Genomic DNA, 22,393 nt, shown 5'->3' on the forward strand with positions numbered 1-22,393 from the left:
TGTTTCCCCTACCACAGCATCAAAAAAACTGGTTAGAAGTCATGGTGTTTTAGCTTTTAAAACAAAAACTAAAGCAACTTTTATTCAATTATCAAAATTATCTCCATCATTTGCTGTTTTTCATCTCAAGGTATATTTCTTATTCATGTTACAAGTTTAAAAGGTGTTGAGTGACGCTGATTATTGTGGGTTTTTTGTGTGTCTTTTAAGACAAAGATGCATGCCATATTCAATAGAAAGTAAACAGAGTCATCTGATGTATCGCAGCACTTCAACAAAGTTAGATTTTCTTAGAAATGTCGAACAAGGCTGTGAAAAAAATGGAACGGAAACTTAACCAGTCATCTAAGACAAAAGGGAAATGATAGCCCCACTGTCTTTTTATTTTCAGATTAGCTTCTGACCAGACAGGATGAGGGCTCCTCATGTTCTCCTGTTTCTTTTGTGCATCTGGCTTAAAGGTATGACACATTTTGTTTATAATTTGCATACAGAAAAAAATTGCTTTCTTTATTATATTTTATTTTTTTCTTATTTTCTCCAACATATTCTATTTTTTTTTATAGAAACTAAAACCTCTTCCTGGACAGCTGAGGTACCATCCCAAGTTAAAGGTCTCCTGGGCTCGTGTGTGGTGATCCCATGCTCCTATGATTACCCAGATCCAGATACGCAAATCACTGTTTTCAAAGGGTTTTGGAAGAACACCGACAATCAATTTATCGTTCACCCACAAGAGTCGGAAATGCTGGAGAAATATCGGAGCCGGACTCAGCTGGTGGGAGATGTTAGGCAGAAGAATTGTTCCCTGAAGATCGATCCTCTCAATCAAGAGGACGTAGGACCTTTCTTTTTCAGGATTGAAATCGAAGGCCATGACAAATATTCTTACTCGAAAAACTCAACCTTAATTTCAGTGGCAAGTAAGTAAAACACAGGCCTGAAAACTTTGTAATTAAAAATATGGGTTGTGAACGTAAAATATGAAAGCAAAGACAAGAAGCTGCCACATGGCACGTCTTTGTTCCAGTTTTATAAATTCTTTATGGATCCATAGCAATTGTGAAAAAACCTATCCTAGGATTGTACACTCCTTCTTTTTTAGGATACTACTGGAAACCAAATCATGCTGTTATCACCTGCTTAACAGATGCATTTCTATGTTGTTTATTTAATCCAAACCTGTTAGTTACAAATGTGCCATATGTTTTTCTTGAAGGGCCTTTTCTTTGCTTGTTTTATTTCCTCTTTCATATTGAAATGTCTTTATTCCCATAGGACCATAACCATCTCTGAACATGCTGTACACTTCTTCCTGAATACTATCTTAGCTTTAAAACCGTTTTAAATGATCCCTGATCTTTCTATCGTCTCCCTTGCAAACACAGGTGAACCAGACCCTGTTTCTATCTTTGTGAAAGAGGAGCTGAAGGAGGGTCAGACTGTCTCTGCTTCCTGCTCTGTTTCTCACTCCTGCCCCAGCAATCCTCCAGTCTTCAACTGGAGTCACCATGGAAAGCAGAGTTTTCAGTCGCAACGGCTCGATCATGGTCAATGGAATGCAACGTCTATTCTGGCTCTACATTTGAGCCGCGCAGACCACAACAAGAATTTAGAGTGTACTGTCAGATTCCAGGGAGGCATGCAGCGTAATGCATCCAAGCTCCTGAAAGTAAGATGTAAGTATTCTTTCCTAAATTACTTACTCAGTGTTCGCTAAAACTGTCAATCTCCCTTAAAAGTGTCTAAGACATGTCTAAATGCAACAAGTTTTTATTTAGTGCATGCAATACTTTTTTTATAAGCCTTTGCAGTCAGATTTATTACTACTTTGAATTTGCAATCTTGTATTTTTGCAAATATACTGTTTCTTTCTTGTCCAGATGTTTAAATCACATTTATTTTTAGTCATTCGGGTCTAGAAAATGGTGTGTTGGTTAGCACTGTCACCTTACATACTGCAAGAAGGGTCAAATCCCAGCTGGTTGTTTTCTGTGTGGAGTTTGCATCTTTTCCTCCTGCATGTGTGGGTTTTCTCTTGGCACTCCGGCTTTGGGCTGTAGTCTAAAACAAGCTTCACAGGCGCCCTGGTGATTCTGAACGTTGTCTTTTAGAAGTGAATACAAGTGTGTGTGTGTGAGGTCCTGTGAATCTTTCCCTTAAATGTTGCTGGGATGGGGGTTCCAGCAACCCCCATGACTCCGCACAGGACCATTCTGTAATTGAGGACGGCTGTGGAGCAGAGGTGGAGCGGTCGACCTCTCACGTGAATATCTCTGATTTGGTGTCTGCCTTGCCCTACCATGTTCACTGCAAAAAAGAGGCCCCTTAGGAATAGGTCAAATAATAAGCAAAAAAGAAATTCTGCCACTGGGGTAAATAAAATAGTCTTTCAGACATCTTTTTTTTTTTAAGAATAAAAATTTTAGCCACAAAGACGTGATTTCTTAAACTAAGATTATTTTGTCCTTGAAAATTTTTCTTGGTGAGAATATTTGTCTTTCGAGACAGAAAAGATGACATTTTTTCTTGATGCAAGGGTCTCTTTACTCTCTTAAGATTCAGTTTTTGCTGAGAGGTTGGCACCAGTGTTGAGCAGCGAAGACTCCATCAGTGTGTGACTGTGTGTCTGCATGGATGAATGGGACTGTGACTGTAAAGCGTTTTGGGCCTTAATCAAGGTAGAGCACTCTGTGAGAATATGCCACTTTCCATTGAAGATGGGTGGATGTAGGTGCTCATGTATGGTGGAGTTTAAACTGTAATTTCACATGAGGCTTGATAGTAGCTTTACAGTCTATTTTAAAAATGGCAACTGGTCATAACCTCCAGTGAGCAAAAGGCAATGAGTCAAAGCCGACAGTCAAGTGTTCACTGAACACTGAATCCAGAAAGCAGAAAAAGCACTGTTATATTGGTTTTGGCTTCTCACCCCAGTGGAACCTCTTTGACCACCAAATGTATATTTGAACACTGAAAAGCAGTGGCAGCTTGCTGAACTATAGTTAGTCTCACAAGATTAATAGTCACCCACCCTGGAAAAACTTGGGTGATCTTTAAGTTCTTTGTGGCTGCGTGTTTGCTCCTGTTTTAAACATCAAGTGTTGTTTATGTCATACTGTTAATCTATTCTTAAAATGTATCCTAAATTCTTTATCTTGATTATTCATGCAAAAATTCTCTTTTCTATCTTATCACACATCAATGCTTTTGCAGAGCTGCACAAACTTATATTTGTGGGTGAAAAGACTGTGAAAGATCTCAGTCACAAAAGCTGTTAAAAAAAACTGTTGCATTTCATTTGTTAGAATCAGGTGAAAGGCATTGACTAAATATTGTTTTTTTAGAAATTGAGCAGTCAGGGCTTCTGAAAAAAAGACTAAAATACTGCTGCAGCTACATTTTCTTAGAATGAAAATAGCTTAATATTCCCTATTTGTTAACATAATTTTTAAAAGGCCCAAAAAATGTAATCCCTCTAAGAAACAAAAATACTCTTCAATAATATTTTTTCAATGCAGTTAGCTTCCAGTTCCAAATATACTTGACATGAGACTGTTAAAGGTTTTAAACTCATGTTTTCCAAGGGAAGATGATTCTCTGTAGGAAAATTTAGCCCCACAGGTCAGAGATTTTAACAACTGAAAACATAATTTTAGGTTTATCATCTTTCTAAAGGAGGCTTCTGTAGATGTGTCGGGTTATCTTTCCACATTATGACTTTAAATATGAAACTTTCAGATGTACAGAGCACTCTTAGAAGGAAGTTCCTTTTTCCCGGCCATAGTACCAAATGCGTATTACTGTTTAGGATAACAACAACAGGAATTCTCTGCAGATGCTCCCACAAAGGCCTTGGTCGAGTATAAGCCGGACATAAAAGAGGGAGACACTGCCAAACTCAGCTGCTCCAGTGATGCTCAGCCCCCCATCAGTAGATATGAATGGCTTGAGGAAACTGGTGGGCAGGTGTTTGAGGGGAATCTCCATGTGGTGAATAATGTCTCTAGACACATAGGAGCGTTGTACTGCATGGCCATCAATGAGGAAGGGCACGTCAAGTCCAAACCTGTGCAGCTCAATGTGTTATGTGAGTGTCATTTTAGATATCATGTGAATCTGACTTTCATTTTTAAGCAAAAAAATAATACAGAAATTCAATCAGAATTATTCAAGACATTTATTTCTTTATTTTTCCAGATGCCCCTGAAATTAAGAATGAATCTGCATGCTCCTTGGAGGACAACTTGATCCAGTGTAATTGCATGGTGGACTCCAATCCTGCCAGCATAGTCTTTTTCAGTCTGGGTAACAAACTTCTGCAAGCCACCAGAGGAAAGGAAGCAAGGAACTTCTTCATTCAGGCCCCGGTGGCTGAGTTTGCATCCTCTGAATCTGTGAGCTGTTGGGCAAATAACACTCAGGGCAGTGCAACCCTCTCCCTGTCTGTACCTTCTGACGGTAAGAACAAGGAATTCCAACACTTCCACACAGAGAACTAGACTTGTGTCAAGAAATAAAGCAGTGTTTAACATCATTGTGTGACTTTTGCTAGGCAAGATGATGGTCATTTTGATCGTCACTGGAGCAGCTGGGATTGTGGTGATACTTTTAGTAATTGTGGGAGTTGTTATAAAATGGTAAGTAAAAACAGGATTTTGTGTATTTGTGTATCAAATATTGCTTGTGTAAGGAATTAAATGGACCCAAACAATTGAAAAAAAAGGGCTAAGAAGCATTAAAATGAAGAAACGCTCTTGAAAAATAAATAAAAAATAAAAAAGTTATTATTTACACCGAAAATAATAAAAAAAAAAAACACAAATCAAGCCTACTTGAATTTATAGAGTTATAAAACAGTATGCCAAAAAAACCAACAGAATCTGTCAAGAGGGAAGAAATGATCAAAAATAATATTTGACAAAATGAGATCAATCATAAATATAGCAGAGAACGTTTTTATCAAATAAACTTTTTTCTCTTCTTTTTAACCTTTTATTCCTATCTTATTTAAACATTTTTATCCTTTGTATGCATGTTTAATGCTTAACCAAAACACATATGCACAGCTCCAGTTTTAGAACACAAAAAAACAGAAAGTTATAAACACAATTCATTTTGTTATCATCATGCAGGTTTTGAAAGTTAACTTTGAAGCCAGGTTTGTGATTCTGTATTTGCAAATGTTCAGAGAAACACATTTAAACACAAACTATTAGACAGAATGAGGAACAAAGCTTTAAAACGTTCAGCAGCTCCATATATGCCAATCTTTATTCTTTTATTTTCATTTTGGATTGTGTGTGTGTGTTTTTTTTTCCTCCAGCAGGTGTAGTTCTGCAGACAACAGCCTCACTACAGGCCTCAGAGATCCAGCCCTGGAGCTCCCGAAGTGTTACATCACTAAAAGGTTCAGTCAATAACGGCTCTATCAGAGTTCATGTGCTTGTTGTAGCCTCGTTCAGCTGCATCTTAATCATTTTTTTGTTTCTGTTTCTGTCAGTTTTGATCAAGAGTCAACTCACTCAGCGATTTACGCCAATGTTTCATCAGCTATGCACAAGGAGGTGTGCGAAGCTTTCTTATTTTATCTATCACAACAACCAATGTCATAACTACCAAAAAACTGATTCAGACTTTCTCTTGTTTTCTTTGCAGAATGATGAGGATGAAGCAATTTATGCAAACACATGACCAGAGGAAGAAGAGTCATTCAACAGTTTCCAGTGCAGATCAAGACAGCTTCAAATATTGTATACACAAAAAGGAAAATATTATTTTTAACCTCTGATGTGTTGGCTTCAGCATAAGATGCTTCCCTGTCATTAATAACCTTTTACCGTTGCATTATGTATCAAACAGTGTATTATAAATGGTGATCAATAAATTCTTGTAAAACTGAGTTCAGATAAGCTTGACAACACTTTGGAATTTGTGCGATAACAACACAGAACAGTAAAGGTACAATGCACTTCAAATTTCCCATCTTGTTGGCCCCATTAGGTCATAAATATGGCTGCATAAAATATTAAAGATCTGACTAAAAAATGACACTGTTTGGGTAAAAAATCGTCAGACACAGTGGGTCTTTTGTCATTAGCTGACTTCAGCACAAATGAAAGGGCTTTTGTGTGCAGGAGGCTGAGCTTTAAACTGACTGATATGAAGACATACAGCTTATAAGGTGTTTTCGAACACTTTAGACACGGGAATTTCACCACAACATCAAATAAGCGTATAAGAACAAACTTGCAAACATGGTGGTGTCATTTTTTCCTTTACTTAATGTCAAAATCATGACGGAAAAAGGCTTAGCGGCAAATACCATCAACAATTGCAATTTAAAAACGGGTTCATATGGATCAAATGAAGGTGTATGTGGATCACAGAATCTAAATTTTCATTATTCCTTTGGACTGACTGAAGGGGCTGATTTTTCTGCTCGTTTGTAGCCTCTGTGTCAATCTGGGGAGGTGGAGGAGTTGTTGAAGTTGGTTAAAAGTGGTTTGAAGATCAGGGCAGACATAGTTTTCCACATAAATTGGGTCAGCTTCTTCTAACTGCTGCTTGACAATGCCGGCGTGATTCCGAAAGAAACAAAGAGAAAAAGCTGGGCAGGACAGAGCAGACAGCTTTTACTTTGCCAACCACAGAGAAAGATGGAGAAAGATGGAGGCTTGGGTATGGTTGGGAGATTTCTTGTCAAACTGTGGATTTAAAAAACGTTTTTCTCTTTTTTCCTAAGTAAAAGCTGAATTATCAACAATCATCTTTTAAATACTCAGGTGTGTCTAAAGTTGAAAGGGCCACCATCCATGCTACTGACAACATCCAGCAGCCTGCTGCAGTGGGTTGCTGGGAGGTTTCCCAGAAACTTGGCTCGTTTTTCAAATTTCCATGACAATTATTATTAATTGCTCCTCCAAACATCCGCCTGCAAAGTAAAGATGGGTGCTGCAAGTATCTCAGTCCTGAGGGGTAGAGCGGCCTGACTCCATGCAGTGTGAGTGCCACTGGAGGGGAGGACCATATGCCGGCAGAACTCCTCACCGTGCCTATGAGTGTACGTCGCGTTGTGGCAGCCCTGTCCCGGAGAAGACTCCACTCTTACTGTGGTTCCACTGGCCACACCACTTGCTCTGGCATCGTCTCCCTCAACAGCTTCCAGCTGTCCTCTCTGCTCTTGGTGGAGCTATCAGCTTATCGTTCGGGCACCTAGGTGTGTCCAATCTGGGATTCAGTCTCCATGGAGGTGAAACATCAAACACAACCCCCCCCCCGCCCCCCCCCCCGCCCCCCCCCCCCCCAAAAAAAAGAAAAAAACCAACAACACCAAGACAGAAGCATGCAAACAAAAGAAGAAATGTTTTACCTCACAACATGCGTACTGGTTCCTTACTGACGACGCGCAAATGCTGAACACGAGGTGTGCAGTTGATACGTAAGTGCCTGTGGGATGCCCAAGGAAACTACACTCTGATTGTGCAATTTTCTAGTTTCTAAGAGTCGGGCTGCAAGTACGGAGCACGCTTATCACTTGAACTGCACTAACAGGCCCCTTGTGCAGGTAAAAAAAACGACATGCTTGTGTCTCACCTACTTTCCTACATGTTGTTTAAATGTTTAGACAACCGCATGGCTGCAGCATGCCTGTAAAAAAAATGAACAGTTTTGCTCCACCGTCTCGCCGTGCGGTCAACAATACTAAAAATTTGTGTGCCCGCCTGCATGTCCTGTACAGGCTTGCCCATTTTTTCCCGCAGACAGCCCGTATCCACCATTAAGGGCAGAGGTGACGAAGGCATGAGGTGCACAAGAACCATCTGCTGTTTATTTCCTGTGGGGTGTCGCACCGGATGTTTCTGTTCAAGCACATAATTTATATTCAGAGGTTTTAGTTTTCTTGGAACCCTTGTGCTATCTTAGATGACCCCATCCTTACATTGATGTCTTCTCCCCACCGTGACAAAGGACAAGAAAAAAGGTTCAGAGCACTGTCTAGTGGGTCTAGATGACCCAACTCCCAATGTTAAAGTGCCTAGGATAGCACAAGGGTTAAAACACGTGTATAGAGGTTAACAGCTCTGAAGTCTCAGCTATAGCTCAGTTAAACTCTTCAGTCTACTGTCAGTCTAACTGATTGAGTTTGGTCAACGTATGGTCTTTTAATTCAGTTCAGAATTAAATTGGTCCAGTTGTAAAAAGTGAAAAGTGCAACAAAGAAAAGAAAGTGAAAGCAGGGTCATCTTTGTTTTACATTTTGATGAACAGATTCAAAAGATTCCTACTTTACTCTTTGGCATCAAATCTTAAATGAAAGTGAAGAAAATTGACCCTTTCATTTACAGGAAATATGTTACAACATATTGAGAAAGATTGGAAAAAAATCTTTGAAGAAAAAAATACAAAAAGCAAAAAAAAAAAATATTGTTGCATGCTATTTTGGTAAGACGGCCCCCGCCCCCTAAATCTAGGTTTCAAAGCTTCTGCAGAAAACAGAACTTACTTTGAAATGTTCCGGTTTTACAGCAGTGTTGCAAAACTTGCAAGACTTCAAGGTTTGATAGAATTTCCTTCCTCGGTGGTGTCAATTGAGCACCACCACGAGAATGTGTGTTTCTGTCATTTAAAATAATTGTTTTTTCCAATCAATAAGGACTGTAAAGAAATCACATATTTCTGCTTGCATATTTTAAATGTACATGATGGATTTGTTTTCCAGAAAACTAAAGAGTTTAATTTAAGATTAAGAGTTTCAGAAAAATTGACAGCTTTTAAAGCCCGCAAACCTTTTTAAAAAAGAAAGAAAGAAGAAAGCTAGAATAAAAGATAAATTTATTGTTCAAACAAGCAACGTAACTCTACAAGACACATTTCAGACATCAAAACACAGACAATAAGGGGCAACAGCATTTGTACAATGTAGACTTTCTATTATGAGAAATCCACATTTCCATAAACATTTTCCTTGTGGTCAAAACTCTGGACCAGTTGATCTGCTGGTGCCTGCAAAGACCAAAGAGGAGTTACGTTGGGTTATTTTTGTAATAGAATGAAATAAAAATGACATTAGTTGGGCTTTTCAGACCGTTGAAGCTCACCTGGACGTTAATGTAGATGGGATCATCCACGTCTTTCTTTTCAAACACTTTAAGGTCAGATTTTTTGCAAACCGTTTCTCTGAAAAAATAAAAGCATATTTAGATTAAAGAAAGCTGCCTTCAGTGAGCTGATGACAAAGTTAAATATTAGGGGATCACATGTTCTCTTCTTCCCACTCCCTTTCAGGAAATTATTCAATATATTTACTAGATTCAGTGTGTTATGTGTGTACTCTTTGTACAAGTTCTCATATGTCTTTTATTTATTTTTTCTAATCAATTTATGCATTAACTACCATGAATACATCTGATTTATCTTTGTTTTTACTTTATTTTTTTCCTTTGTTTTTATTGCTGGAAATTGTTTGAAATCAATCAACCTAATTAAAAATTCGCCTAAACATCTGCAAACATCTGTCTGTAGAAAGTCCCAAAGCAGTAAATCATGAAACAAACCTTTTGTGTGACTTCGACAATGCTCTTCTGAAGTTCACATAATAGCTCGATTCCTCCCGGGTTAAAGTTCTACTCGACCTGTGACAATCAGGTAATTTTCACAAGTGATCAATTAAAATCGGGACATTTTCTTCATGACTGGACTCTGCATCACCTTAATTTTGGCTCCCGAAAAGGATGAAACCCTTTTCAGGAGAACCAAACATTAAAGTGAGTCTGCTTTCTTTTTTTCATCTTTTCAACCTTCAGCCAACAAAGAATTTTCCTGAAACCAAGCTTTACCTTTTGTGTTTCGTGCAAATGACAACTCCAGTGATGATCATAACAACCGCAAGTGCAGCCAGTGTAGTGGCGGTGATGTATGTGTTTAAGGTAGAAGCCTCAGAGACTGGCATGGCAGACACCGCTGTCAACAGGAATTTTTTCAACTTTTAAAACTAGTTTTACAAAACTAAGTAAATTTCTGTAAATAACTTAATAAAAATTGTACTTATAGTTACCTGTGGTCGTAAAAAAACCTTTAAGAATTAAAAAAAAGGCATTTTTTAGTATGTTGGATTATGTGTAAAGGATATTTTGGTGCATGAAAAACTGAAAAACCATACCTGATTCTTGTGTGGGTTGTATAATGTATGTCCCTAAAACAAAAAGGAACTTTTAATTACATTTTTTGTACTCAACAAAAGAGACAAATCTTCAAAACACATCAAGTTTGACTAGGATTTTCACCTCTTAGAGAAATTGAGACTTTTTGCTTTTTGAAACTGTACTGGTCACCCTTAGCAATGATCCGTACATAAATAACCCCCCCCATTGTGATGTTCAGAATCTGTAGAGAACAGTCTCCACTTGTTTCATTTCCAATCAGTTTTGTTCTTCCTCTAAATTCTGGAAGCACGCAGGTCTGGTTTGGATGAAAAACGAAAGCCTTCTTGTCGTTGTCTGTTTTGCTGCACACACTGGTCCCATCTGTCTTCCAGTACACTTTGACATCTTGAGTGTGGTGCTTCTCAGGGTAGCTAAATTGGCAGCGTATGTTTACGTCTGAACCCTTTTCCACTGTGATATTTCTGTTGACATTTAATGTCCAAGTCGAATCTGTTTTCAAAGCAAACGAAAAAAGGAATTAATGATGTCCACTCCAAGTGTCGAACTCAAAACAAGACCTTTGGCTCAGAGTGTCACCCACCTTGTAAACATGACGCCAGGGTGACCACAAGGCTGAAAGTTATCACCTTCCGCTGCAACATCTGATCAGAGACACCACGTCCAAACTTTAAGTTCATCTAAACTTTCAATTTTCTGTCTTTTCATGGTAACAAGGAAAGGTTTACTTACATTGAGGCAGGCGCAGATGAGGCTTTGCTGCTTTGTTGAGCACTTTTGAAAAGAATTAGCTCTTACCACACTTGTGAATATTTCTGGGTGTTTCCTGTTGCACAGCATAGCAGTGACAACACTAGAAGAAAATAGGAAGGGGCTCAAAACTGTAAAGTACTGACAGATCAATATATATTGAATATTACGTTCGGATACACAAGTAAATTCATAAACATAGATGTCTCCTGCATTTTTACTGAAAACTAAAACTTTCAAAACGATTTTTTAACCTTTCGGCTCCCTTTAACCCTCAGTTTGCAACGCCTAGAAAATAAGGGAACTAAAGATTTTCAAGCACGTTTGCACAAAACATGTTTTCTCAGCTTGGAAACACCAATGATTAAATATTCCCGAAACATGAAAGTGAGTCATCATCAGAAAAACTGGCTGTGAATTTGAAGGAAGTATAGCTTCTGTTTGAGTACCATAATAGGGTTGGACAAAAACTCTATTTTTAGTAGCTTTATCCACATATACATTTTTTTCTTGTTTCTATAATGTGGGAATTTGAGTCTGTGAAAAACAATAGATTTATCGATGCTCTATGAGCAGGAACTGAACACTCAGCATAGTTTTTTTTTTTAATAATCAACCAAAGACATGTTAAAACATAAAGCAATAAAAAAACATTACTTGGGAACTTTTTGACTTGAACAGTGTTTTGTTTTATCAAGGAAAGTCTGCACCAAGCAGTAGACACTCAAGAAAAACTGAAGATCAAATGTATTTTAGCTGTTTCTAAAAAGAAACTGTTAGATTTGTATCTATTTTCTAAGGCATTGTGGTGAAGTAGTTGGTACAGGCAGGGCACTTTACGTTTAGACAACCCTGATCAAGCTGGTTCCTCTCTGTGCGGAGTTTGCATGTTCTCTTCATGCCTATCTGGGTTAGATGGATAGATCTATGAAACACTTGTTTTGCTTTTCAACAAACAAAAAAAAAGCTCAGTGACAAGCAAGGAGAAAATAGATTCTTTCTGTGACTGTTTTTTGTCACCTCATTGCTTCACTGCTGTCAGAAGTAACAGCTCTGCTTCCCCTTCTGGGGGGTATTCCAGGAAGCAGGTTATGCTAGCTCCCATGGTAAGTTTGAGGCTAAAGAAGTGTACAACCACCGCTTTCGGTTCCAAAAACAGAGGTATGTTTCAGGATATGCTTAGTCCCCCTGGCCTCTCATGCTCTGAACATAACCTGGTCTGGAGCAGGTTTAGTTGAAGGTTCGTTTGCTTTCAGAGAGGTGAAGCAGCTTGGCGTGTCCATTTGAAGATGATTTAGTGGATGAAGAAGCTCAGATAATCCTTTTTTTCACCATGAGAGGGTGATAAGACCGCGTATGGATGTTGGAAAGATAAACTTTTTTACTTTGATCTAACTTAATTATTTGCTTTAGTTAAGATAAATCATTTTTTTTGTTAAGTCAGCTTAAAAATAACACATAGTTATCAGACAGTTATTTTACTTTCATTCAAATTAATTCAATTGAGTAGGTGTAACTTTGGTGCTGCTGTTAGATTGGCACCGCAAGAATTGTGGGATACCATTCCTTTTGCGTGTCTGGACGGATTCGGGTTTAGGTTTGAGTTTTTGAACAAAAATGTTTAGTTGTTTTACTGTGTTTTGTCGAGTTATTTGTACTGTTATATTTAATCCTTTCTGCACCACTCCGTCTCAAAAGTTTAGCACTCTTTTTTCTCCACGCATTTCCATGGTGACTCCGGAAATCGGTGATCCATTGAGAATGTCTTTGTGTACCTGCCGTGCACGTGAATTAACCCAGGGTTACCAAGTCGAGCGTAATTACGCTAACTCATATTCAGTCTTTTGGAACCAACATACCCAGAGTTCAGATTTCAGCAAGAGTTCAGGGTTAAAGTCAGGGTAGTTTAAACATGCTTTCTGGAATACCCCCCTGGTCACCGACATGAGCCGCCCCCAGAGTTCTGGCCATACTACAACTCCCAGCAACCCTCAGTGCACACTTCCTGGATGCTGCACACCTGACTCTCATTCATTCATCAACCACAACATACTGTGCCTGCCTGCCTGCCTGCCTGCCTGCCTGCCTGCCTGCCTGCCTGCCTGCCTGCCTGCCTGCCTGCCTGCCTGCCTGCCTGCCTGCCTGCCTGCCCTATCCTCTCACTCCTCTGATGATCTTATGCCTGTTATCGACTCCTGCCTGCCTGACCCTGATTTAGCTTTGTGGACTTTTAGCTGAACTGATTAACCTGCTACACTTGGATCCTACTGCCTGCCTGTTCTTTTGACAGCTGCTTTGAAGAATACACATTTTGGCAGAAACTTAAAAGTTCACTCAGTCTTTACAAACCACTCAGAGCTCTCAGATCCTCAGGTTCTGCTCTCTTATCTCTACCCACTATGAAAACCAGGACTCGCTGCAAGGCATCCTTTCAGTACAGTGGTCCTTATTTGTGGAATAACTTGGATCTGAGAGATTCTTCTGCTGTGGAGATTTTGAAATGTAAATTAAAGATCTATTTAACTTAGCTTTTAAATAACTCATAATAATCAACTTATTTATTTCTTTATTGGGCTTTTTAAGTATTTTATGACTCATTGTATGTTTTTACCTTGTTCATCTTTCAGTCCATGTGGGGCTTCCTTAAATTTTAGCCAGTGTTTCCTTCCCTGCTATGTCCGTATTTTATTGATGCTTTTAATCTGTCTTCAGACTTTTTGTCTAATACTTATATGTTTTCTATGTCAACCTTGTTTTTCACAGCTTGGGATAAAAAGTGATATACACTGCTCAAAAAAATAAAGGGGACACCACAAAAATGCATCTTATTATTGAACGAATAAAAAATATTCTTTTTAAATACTTTATTCTTTAGTTAAATATGCTGACAACACAACCCACAAAGGTTGTTAAGGGAACTTAAGTCTATTGTCTGAATTCGGAATCATATTAAAGTGAAAGAATACACTACAGGCTGATCCAACTTGGCTGTAATGTCTTTAAAACAAGTCAAAAAGAGGCTCCACACTCTGGCTGTGGCCTCCACACCCACTATGAAGAACAGCCTATGACTTTTCTGCAACGCCCGGGTATGCTTCTTGTGAGGCGGGGGATGGTCTCCTTAGGGATCTCCACCCAAACCTGGACTAAAGCATCTGCCAACTCCTGGACAGTCTGTGCTGTAGCCTGGCGTTGGTGGATGGACCAAAACATGATGTCCCAGATGTGCTCCATTTGGATTCAGGCTTGGCAAACAGGCAGGCCGGTCCATTACATCGTCTTGCAGAAACTGCTGACACACTCCAGCAACATGAGGTCTAGCATTGCCTTGCATTAGGAGGAACCCAGGGCCAATCGCACCAGCATGTGCTGGTCTCGCAAGGGGTCTGAGAATCTCATCTCGGTACCTTATGACAGTCAGACTACCTCTGGTGAGCACATGGAGAGCTGTGCGGCCCTCCAAAGAAATGCTACCTTAAACCATTACTAACCCACTGCCAAACTGGTCTTCGTATGATGACATTGCAGGCAGCAGAACGTTCTTCAGACTCTGTCACATGTGCTCAGTGTGAATCTGCTTTCATATGTGAAGAGCAAAAAATATGTGAAATTGATCGTCAGTCAGAGTTGGACAGTTTAATTACACAAAAGTGTGATTGACTTGGAGTAAAATTGAGTTATTTAAGCATTCTCTTTATTTTACTGAGCATTGTAAAAAGAATGATTGATTAGAATGCCCCGTTGTGTAATTGCAAGAAATAACGTGGAACTTTAACACTGTAGTTTTGTGAGTTATTCCTGGCTACGATTCATTTAAATGACACCTTCGATGTGAAAAGGCATTTTATGATGAGATTAAGATCCAATCTTAATAATCTTCATTTTTGTCTTGGTCGAGAAGGAAGACTTGCCAACATTTGTGATAATCTACTGTAAGTGCTTCCAAAAGGAGCAGCTTGCATATTTTGGAAGGAACTATAAATGCTGAAACCTACATAGGGGTTAAGGTTACCCCTCTTGAAATAATTTGCATTTATGTATTTTGGCAGGATAATGCAAAACCAGCCTACTGCAGTAGGACTTCATCCTGGTAGAACCCAGGTGATTGATTAGCCTTCCAATCACAGAAACCTATTTGCACAAGAATGAGACCAAATTGCACCAAAACTCAAGAGACTCATAACCTCAAAGTCAAAAAAGTTTTGAATGGAACATCCAGTGCTGCGTCATGCTAAACAACCCTCTTTCCCAACTACTTCGTGGCTGGGAAAGAGATGAGCTCAAATGTTAAATGAGCTCATCTCTAACACGCATGTCTGTTGATTTTGTTAGTGTGGCGTTCTGGCTATGATAAAAACTAATTTTTGAGTGTGTTTTTGCTTCTTGTTTATTTAAAAACGATTTTAAAATATTTCTAACTTTTCTAGTTTCTGGGTATACTTTTGAGGAGACTTGTATTATAATGGTGTTATACTGTTTGCAGACACTAGAGGGAGATAGTGAGACATTTTTGCTCATCCGTGCTGAACTTTGGAACTAAAATCCGGGTTTTAACAAATGTGGGTCAAGCTGGATAGTTCCAAACGTTGCAGTCATATGACTTCAGCCTGGTTGAATGTGAGTCCCAAAAAGAAAGAAAGAAAGAAAACTATAGAAGAAGAAGAAGTGCTGCAGGCGCTATATCAAAAGTTTTAAAGCGCATGACTGCGTTGAACACGCTAGTTTGTGGTGTTTTTTTGCGCACGGGGAGATCATGGGAGGTCTTTGGAAGAGGCTTCTCTGTTTTGGATGGATTAAAAGGTGATTTCCCTTTTTCCTCACCTGTTTGCGGGGCGATCGCATGGAAGACCTGGATGGCGGAACTGTGCGACAGACTGCGGGGCAGAGAGAGACGCGGCGCGTCCCCCCGCAGGAGGAACCCAACGCTCCCATTCGGAGGAGAGTGGCGGCGGTCAGCTGTCCGGCTCTGTCCGCCGCTCGCCTCGCCATACCCGGAGTCATGGACGCGGAAGGGAGGGTGGACGAGTCCAGACTGAGGATGCACATCTGCAAAAACGGTCCAACAGACGCATAGAATATCAGAACGATTTCTCTAACCGCATGTGTTAAGGGACAGCACCGTTTACCATCCACTACTAACAGCCTTTATATTGAAATGTATTCAGCAATGGGTCATATTAAATATTAAGTAATCCCAGAACTTTTGTTCTATTAAATCCACTGGATTGAATAGATCTATTAAATCCAGTGGATTTAATAGATCTATTAAATTCACTGGATTTAATAGATCACTGTTCCTTTGCATGGTGGCCAAAGCACATCTGCTTATGGCAGAATTTCCCGGATTAATGATTTCCTAAATGTCTTTTATTTCGAGTACTATAAAGAATAATAATGCATGCAGAATCGTTGAAAGTGCTTTTTTACCTGGAATTTACCATTGTTTAATCCTCCCACATTTTACTTTTTACTATTTTTCCAACAGTAATAGTTCCTGTTTAAAAGCTGCACCATGTAAAAACGGGCCACCTAGAAATAAGTACAAAAAAAATCCTAAAAATTGGAAACAATAAAGAAGAAAAGAAAAATGGTCAATTTTCTTACTTTAAGAAAAAAAATTTGTTACTAAATTTTCGTTTGTTTTGCTATTGAACAACCTTTTTGATCAAATTATTTTTAGTGCAAGACAGAAAATTATACTTTTTTCTTGAAACAAGGCTTTTTTTTTACTTACTTAAAATTCCGTTTTTCAGTGTAAAGTTAGACTATCTGCACCATGCATACTTCACTGGCTTTTCGACAGTCAAAACCAAACCTAGAGAAGCTGCATTCAGCTTCTTTGCTCCACAGATCTGGAGCAGACTTCCAGAGAGCCTTAGATCCGCTGTAACACTCAATTTATTTAAAGATCCACCTGTTCTCAGCTGCATTTGATTAGTTTGTATTCAAAAGTTTACATCTGGACTGGTTATCTATGCTTAATTTAAATGTAATTATTTATTTATATTGTATTGTAATGATTACAATTACTATTTCTTTTGAATGCTTCTTTTAATCTTTTATTTAAAGCACTTTGAATTGTCTTTGTGCTATACAAACAAACTTCCCTTGCCTACAGCATGAATCCATAAATGATATCATTTCATCAGATTCCCCGGGGTGAAGAGCTCCAGCGTGACTTCTCTGATCAAACAACAGGCACCATTTACAGAGATGGTGGATGAGGAATGAGACGGCAGACTGAATAGTCGGGCAAAAACTGTTTAGTTAGGTTTTATGATTTGGTAATGCATCTAGGTAGCGTTTTGGTGAATTAAAACTGTGTGTTTAAAATGTTTTGACTAAAACGTCAATGGTGGGGAGACCTCGGTCACATGTCTGTGAACAAGAATGTAAAAAACCCACCCATGGTTTTTGAGGTCTGATGACCTTTATGCACATTCCACTGGAACTTTTTCCCCACTAACAAATAAATCAAAGAATCCTCTGAAAGTTTATTAAATAAAATGTTTGAACAGAAGCTTGTCTTTCTGGAAAAGCCCTTCTTGTGTTCATGTGGTGTTGGCTCAGTGGAATTGACTGCTTTTTTTATGATAAATCTTTTTTAGGTGGAACTTCTCCATCAGATCGTGGCCTGGTGTGGCGTTTCCTGTTCGGAATGTACCCGTGCAGTTCCACGGCTTTGGAGCGCTCTCTGCTGCAGGAGCAGCTGTTTGTGCGTTATCGGGTCATGAAGAAGAAGTGGCAGACGTTTCTGCCCTCGGCAAAGAAAATTAGCCTAAATGGCACAGACGGTAAAGTCACAAAGTTCTTTTTCCTTTTCTTCTCCTTCTTTTTCTGAAAAAAATGACGTTTATTTTGGTTTGTTCCAGTTGAGTTGATCAAAGCTGTCAGGTACTTTGAAGAGAGGGAGGCTGAGGCACAGCAGGAGAACCAATTCCAGTCTGAGGAGGTCCAGGTGAGACTCGCTTTTTTGGAGCTTCAAGCACAGGTAAGACCAGACTGCAAGTTTCCTTTTTGTTCAACTGTTTGGATGTCAAAAAGTCAAAACCGTTGTGCACTGACCATTTTCAATACAATTTGCTTTTTAAAGAAATAAGTTGGAGAAAAAAACTGCAGTTACTCTTTAATAGTTTAATCATGTCCTAGTCAAACACGATTTCTTAATTTGTTAATTCTGAGTCTTTGGTAATGCAGATCAGGTTCAATCTGTGCCTTTTCTGAGGAAATCTTAGTGTTAGAGTTGTAATCTTTAAGATCAAGACACTTCTTTTAATGGGACTATGTTCAGTTTTCGTCAGACTGCCTATAAAACGTCCCGTTTTTGTCCGGTTGACAGTTTTTGTTTGGAGGCGTCTCTTTTCACCGCGAGGAGCTGCAGGAAGCCATTAGGATCATCGACAAAGATGTTCCCAGAACCAACAGAGATCTAAGCTATTACCAGTGAGTCTGTGCAACCACAACTCCTTAGGAGTGCACTTTCACTCAAAATGTGTGCTTTATGTGCTTTAAGCCTTCTAAAATAGAATAGAATAGAATAAAATAGAATAGAATGTGGATGAGGTCCTGACAAATACTAGTGACCGTCCTTCTCCCAAAGACTGCTGAGAAGGGCTTCAAAAACCTCTGTCACATTCATTAAGGCCCTATTTCTTGAATATAAAAAAGATGGAAAGAAAAACTAGTTTGGGGTAAAAAAAAGTGCGGCAGTTAGAACCAAAGTAGTTATATATACTATAATTTTAAAACCATGGAAACGTTTCATTAAACTCTTTAATGCTTAGACATTAAAAACCATGGATTTTAAACTTAAAAAAAAAGGTTTTTCTATTTTGTTTTGTTCAGTCTTTTTATATTTCCGGCTTTTTTTGTTTTGATGACAATTTTTTTAAACACAATAGATGTACATTTATGGAGATTTAAATTTTTTGCTAGTTTTAGTGAAATCTTTCTATAAACATATTAAATTGATGCGGTTGAATATTAAATAAATCTCCCCCTTTTGATATCTCTGCTGATTAAATATAAAAAAACGTTGTTTGTTTTTTAAATACCTTCCTGTCATGTTCTTTTAAAATACTTTTTATGTGTTTTAGCCAATGTTATGTGTGACAGTGTATGCCTAAAACATCCTAAAAAAGAGTCAGAGTGAGTGTTGGCATTAATACAGTTTTTCTTCTACCCATTTTTTGTTCATCATGTTTATTTAAGTATTTTATTTTGTGTTTGAAAATAAAGGCGAGATCAGTCAAATTAAGTGATTTTAATTATTTTCTCTCATATTTTCTCAGGCATTTTTAATTTAAAACCAAAACCCTGGTCTTAAGCGTTTTTCTTAAACTTTTATGTTTGATTCTTTTATGTTGGAACTGTCAGTTTGAGCATTCAGAAAGATGGAGTCAAAACTCTATCTTGTTTTTTTTTTTACTTGCACGTTTGCATTAGAAGTATGCATATTGATTTTGGGATTTTTGTCATATAAATACACATAAAGAACCCTCTATGGTCAGGATTTTCCTTAGAACAGACCTCCTCGCATCAACACTTTCGACTTTGGTCATGAGATTCTTTGTCTTCAATCAGAAACAAATATTTTGGATAATTTTCTAAACACTGATCATTCCCGTGTACAGGAATGAAGGCTTAGGAAACCTGCTGGTACTGAGAGATATTCTCATCACTTATGCAGCGTTTCATCCAGGTAAATAGTATCTCACGTTTCTTACTTTCAATCAAACACAAGCATAGATGCTGTTTGTACTGAAGTTTGTCTTCATTTTTTTTTCCAGAGGTGAGTTATGCCCAGGGGATGAACGACCTGTGCAGTCGTTTCCTTGAAGTTCTGGACTGTGAGATTGACACCTTCTGGAGTTTTTCCTGCTACATGGAGAAGTTTTCCAAAGATTTCCAGGCTGACGGTCTGCACAGGAAAATTGGTAAAAGATAAAGGTTTATTTCAAGCAATGATCTGAACTGTGCAGATGACTGTGCACTAAAGTTAAGGAGCAGTTTATTTTGAAAAGTCAGGGAACAGCTCAACCTCACTTGGTAATAGATAAATGGTGTATACTTGTATAGCTACCTTCTTTGAAGGCCCAAAGCGCTTTACAGTCACAAACCCAGTCACACACACATTCACACACTGGTGGCGGCTCCACTGCCGAACACTGGCGATAACCTACCACCAGAGGCAAGGTGGGGTTCAGTGTCTTACCCAGTGTCTTGCTTGCAAGGCGGGAATCAAACCTGCAATCTTACGATCAGGGGTTGACTGCCCTAAACGCAGCCCTAACATTATTAAAATCAATTTATTTAGTAGGATAACCGATGAACAAAAATACGAAAGAAGTTACGAAAACAATTAAAGACTTTAAAACATTTATTCATGCAACTTTCCACAAATAATTGCAAATCTGAGCATATGTTTGACTTTACATAAGCAATTGTATTATGTTTGAATAGGCAGACTGAGAAAAAAAGGGTAAAACTATTAACTTATGTAAAGGACTTCCAGTTAGACATAAAGAAAGCATCACATTAACAGGACCAAACCATGTTAGAGATAGTTAAATGAAGCAGTCGCTGAATCACAAATCTACTTTAGAACTTTAGACATAGTTCTTCTGAAAAAAAAGTTTTGAAATTTGTAAAAGGTCCACAGAGCACTAATATTGTATCACAGCAGTAGAAGTAAGTGGTAGTTTCTCAGTCTTGGACAAGTAATTGGAGAAAAAGTCAAGAGCAGAGTATAATTAACACCCTAAAAATGTTATTTTTATTATTTCTTTATATTTTACAGCTTGGTGCTTTTTCACCTTAAAAAAACAACTGCTGCTGTTCCCAAGTTGATTTGTTTTCTGTTAGACAATTAGCTTATCTGTATGATTCCTATTGTTATCACTTTAGTACCATTATTACCGCCTTAATACATCAGATAAAAGCACAACAGACTTGTACAAACTATAAGCTTTATGTATTTCCAAAATAAAAGCTTAAATAAATGTATGAAGTTTAGATAAACTGGTATTGAACTGCTTTCAGTGCTTGAGGCAGCCCTGCTAAAGGAATTGGACCCTCCACTGTATGCTCATTTGGCCAAAGACAACATGGAGAGCTTGACCTTCTGCCACAGGTAAATCTTTAAAGCCATCCTCGATGTGTTTTTTTTTTTTTCATAGACTCCATAACATTTTTGTGTCCATGCATCTGTTCCTCCTCTGAGGTGGCTCCTGCTCGGTTTCCAAAGAGAGTTTGAGCACAGTGAAGCTCTGCGCTTGTTTGAGATCCTGAGTTGTGACCACCTGGAGCTCATCTCACAGCAGGTGGACCGGGCGCGTCATCATGAGAGGCTAGCACAAGAAAACATAGAAGGTGAAACCCGGGGAGAGGGCACCTGGAGCCTCTGAAAACTCTCACATTCACGTCTTCTCCCTGTGATGTTTGCAGAAGATAGTCCAGAGTCGGAGCTCCACACTATCAACACAGACTTTACCTTTGAGCTCTTCGTCTGTGCAGCCATTCTGCTGGATAACAGGGACTCTCTCCTGCAGTGCAGAGATGACGTCCAGCTCATCCAGTTTACCAGCAGGTTTGTTCGTACGCATTTGAGGCATAACCATGCATTCGTTTTTTAAAGCACTGGCTTTCTGTGCAGTTTACACAGAAAACTGGACCTGAACAGCATGCTGCAGAAGGCAGAACGCCACTTCTATAACTACTGCAAGAGTTGTTCCTGGGATTATATGAACGGACGCTGCAGAGTGAACACAAACACACAGGAAGACTTCATCGATCACCTCCGTAGCTTTTTCGCTCTAAAGCGTTAGCTTAAAGGGGTCAATACACTGTAATTTAGAAGAAAAAGTACAATCACAATGTGTAGTTTTGATGTTTAATTTGCTTTTTTATTTCTGAGGGAAACATTTATAATTACTATTGGCTGCTCTTGTTAATGTATTATATTATTAATGCCCCATTATGTAATATTTAGGATCCTCATGAGGGCAGTGATGCCTTTTTGTCATTTGTTATCACTGTATAGTATTTATTATATAAAGGAAGAGAAAAAGAAAATAAAAAACTTGTCAATTGCCTTTTTTTGCTTTCGTGATCGAATATTTTCTATCGCCTTGCTTTAAAAAAAGGTCTCTGATGAGTTTATGCAACACTGAAGCATTTGTAGGTGTAGTGTGTTGCAGCAGGTGGTGTCCTCAACACACTACAGTTTTATTTAAGGTCTGAAGTGTCTGAAGAGCCAATGTGACAAGAATAGATGAACTTTAACTGTGCCAAAAATAGAGAATGAAACTCACAAAGTGTGTTCAGCACCAAAAGAAATCACCTGAATGGAACTGCTTAAATTATTAAGATTCTCTTGTTAGGTAAAGTAACACCCTTGTTTGGACTCACGTTCAAATAAAAAATATTCTTTTATTTGTAATGTGCTTGCAAAATTTCAGGTTTAAAGTCAAGAGTGTTTT

At 38.6% G+C, this 22,393-nt stretch overlaps 3 protein-coding genes across 9 annotated transcripts; 2 read left to right on the plus strand and 1 right to left on the minus strand.

The window, feature by feature from the left end:
• The first annotated feature begins 291 nt into the window (after nt 1–291).
• Nucleotides 292–5,902, plus strand: LOC105355911 (sialic acid-binding Ig-like lectin 13). Of its 4 annotated transcripts, XM_020710090.2 has the most exons (9): nt 292–461; nt 567–923; nt 1,389–1,679; nt 3,839–4,090; nt 4,201–4,461; nt 4,556–4,640; nt 5,327–5,410; nt 5,504–5,567; nt 5,659–5,902. In XM_020710090.2, the coding sequence occupies exons 1-9, from the start codon at nt 413–415 to the stop codon at nt 5,692–5,694; spliced, it is 1,479 nt and encodes a 492-aa protein (XP_020565749.1). In that variant the 5' UTR covers nt 292–412; the 3' UTR covers nt 5,695–5,902. The 4 variants fall into 4 exon arrangements, with proteins under 4 accessions (XP_020565749.1, XP_078789080.1, XP_078789079.1 ...); XM_078932954.1 differs by having other exon boundaries at nt 292–923; nt 5,330–5,410; XM_078932953.1 differs by having other exon boundaries at nt 294–923.
• A 2,916-nt stretch (nt 5,903–8,818) lies between these two features.
• LOC101172436 (uncharacterized) lies at nt 8,819–11,130 on the minus strand. Of its 2 annotated transcripts, none has more exons than XM_078932972.1 (9): nt 10,896–11,130; nt 10,747–10,807; nt 10,287–10,655; nt 10,163–10,195; nt 10,054–10,075; nt 9,840–9,965; nt 9,558–9,635; nt 9,102–9,180; nt 8,819–9,006 (listed from the first exon to the last, which is right to left on the minus strand). In XM_078932972.1, the coding sequence occupies exons 1-9, from the start codon at nt 11,001–11,003 to the stop codon at nt 8,935–8,937; spliced, it is 948 nt and encodes a 315-aa protein (XP_078789098.1). In that variant the 5' UTR covers nt 11,004–11,130; the 3' UTR covers nt 8,819–8,934. The 2 variants fall into 2 exon arrangements, with proteins under 2 accessions (XP_078789098.1, XP_004077848.2); XM_004077800.4 differs by having other exon boundaries at nt 9,840–9,963; nt 10,058–10,075; nt 10,896–11,119.
• A 4,303-nt stretch (nt 11,131–15,433) lies between these two features.
• LOC101174217 (TBC1 domain family member 15) lies at nt 15,434–22,008 on the plus strand. 3 transcript variants are annotated; one of them, XM_078932888.1, is made up of 10 exons: nt 15,434–15,530; nt 17,522–17,707; nt 17,786–17,904; nt 18,253–18,356; nt 19,547–19,614; nt 19,703–19,849; nt 20,955–21,045; nt 21,136–21,284; nt 21,360–21,501; nt 21,568–22,004. In XM_078932888.1, the coding sequence occupies exons 2-10, from the start codon at nt 17,572–17,574 to the stop codon at nt 21,737–21,739; spliced, it is 1,128 nt and encodes a 375-aa protein (XP_078789014.1). In that variant the 5' UTR covers nt 15,434–15,530; nt 17,522–17,571; the 3' UTR covers nt 21,740–22,004. The 3 variants fall into 3 exon arrangements, with proteins under 3 accessions (XP_078789014.1, XP_011483409.1, XP_004078109.1); XM_011485107.4 differs by having other exon boundaries at nt 15,453–15,970; nt 17,786–17,871; nt 21,568–22,008; XM_004078061.5 differs by having other exon boundaries at nt 15,453–15,970.
• Nucleotides 22,009–22,393: the final 385 nt, after the last annotated feature.

The sequence above is a fragment of the Oryzias latipes genome, chromosome 16, assembly GCF_053564925.1.
Source record: "Oryzias latipes strain Hd-rR chromosome 16, Olatipes_Hd-rR_3.1".
NCBI classification, from domain to species: domain Eukaryota; kingdom Metazoa; phylum Chordata; class Actinopteri; order Beloniformes; family Adrianichthyidae; genus Oryzias; species Oryzias latipes.

What these genes read in the sequence shown, in the direction of transcription:
- LOC105355911 (XM_078932953.1), top strand. Translation starts at nt 413, where the DNA reads ATGAGGGCTCCTCATGTTCTCCTGTTTCTTTTGTGCATCTGGCTTAAA. An exon ending in AACCTTAATTTCAGTGGCAA is followed by an intron (nt 924 to 1,388) that starts GTAAGTAAAACA and finishes TTGCAAACACAG; the next exon opens with GTGAACCAGACCCTGTTTCT. An exon ending in CCTGTCTGTACCTTCTGACG is followed by an intron (nt 4,462 to 4,555) that starts GTAAGAACAAGG and finishes GACTTTTGCTAG; the next exon opens with GCAAGATGATGGTCATTTTG.
- LOC101174217 (XM_004078061.5), top strand. Translation starts at nt 15,754, where the DNA reads ATGGAAGACCTGGATGGCGGAACTGTGCGACAGACTGCGGGGCAGAGA. An exon ending in TAGCCTAAATGGCACAGACG is followed by an intron (nt 17,708 to 17,785) that starts GTAAAGTCACAA and finishes GGTTTGTTCCAG; the next exon opens with TTGAGTTGATCAAAGCTGTC. An exon ending in TTATGCAGCGTTTCATCCAG is followed by an intron (nt 19,615 to 19,702) that starts GTAAATAGTATC and finishes TTTTTTTTCCAG; the next exon opens with AGGTGAGTTATGCCCAGGGG.
- LOC101172436 (XM_078932972.1), bottom strand. Translation starts at nt 11,003, where the DNA reads ATGCTGTGCAACAGGAAACACCCAGAAATATTCACAAGTGTGGTAAGA. An exon ending in CCTGGCGTCATGTTTACAAG is followed by an intron (nt 10,656 to 10,746) that starts GTGGGTGACACT and finishes CTTTGAAAACAG; the next exon opens with ATTCGACTTGGACATTAAAT. An exon ending in CCATCTACATTAACGTCCAG is followed by an intron (nt 9,007 to 9,101) that starts GTGAGCTTCAAC and finishes TGGTCTTTGCAG; the next exon opens with GCACCAGCAGATCAACTGGT.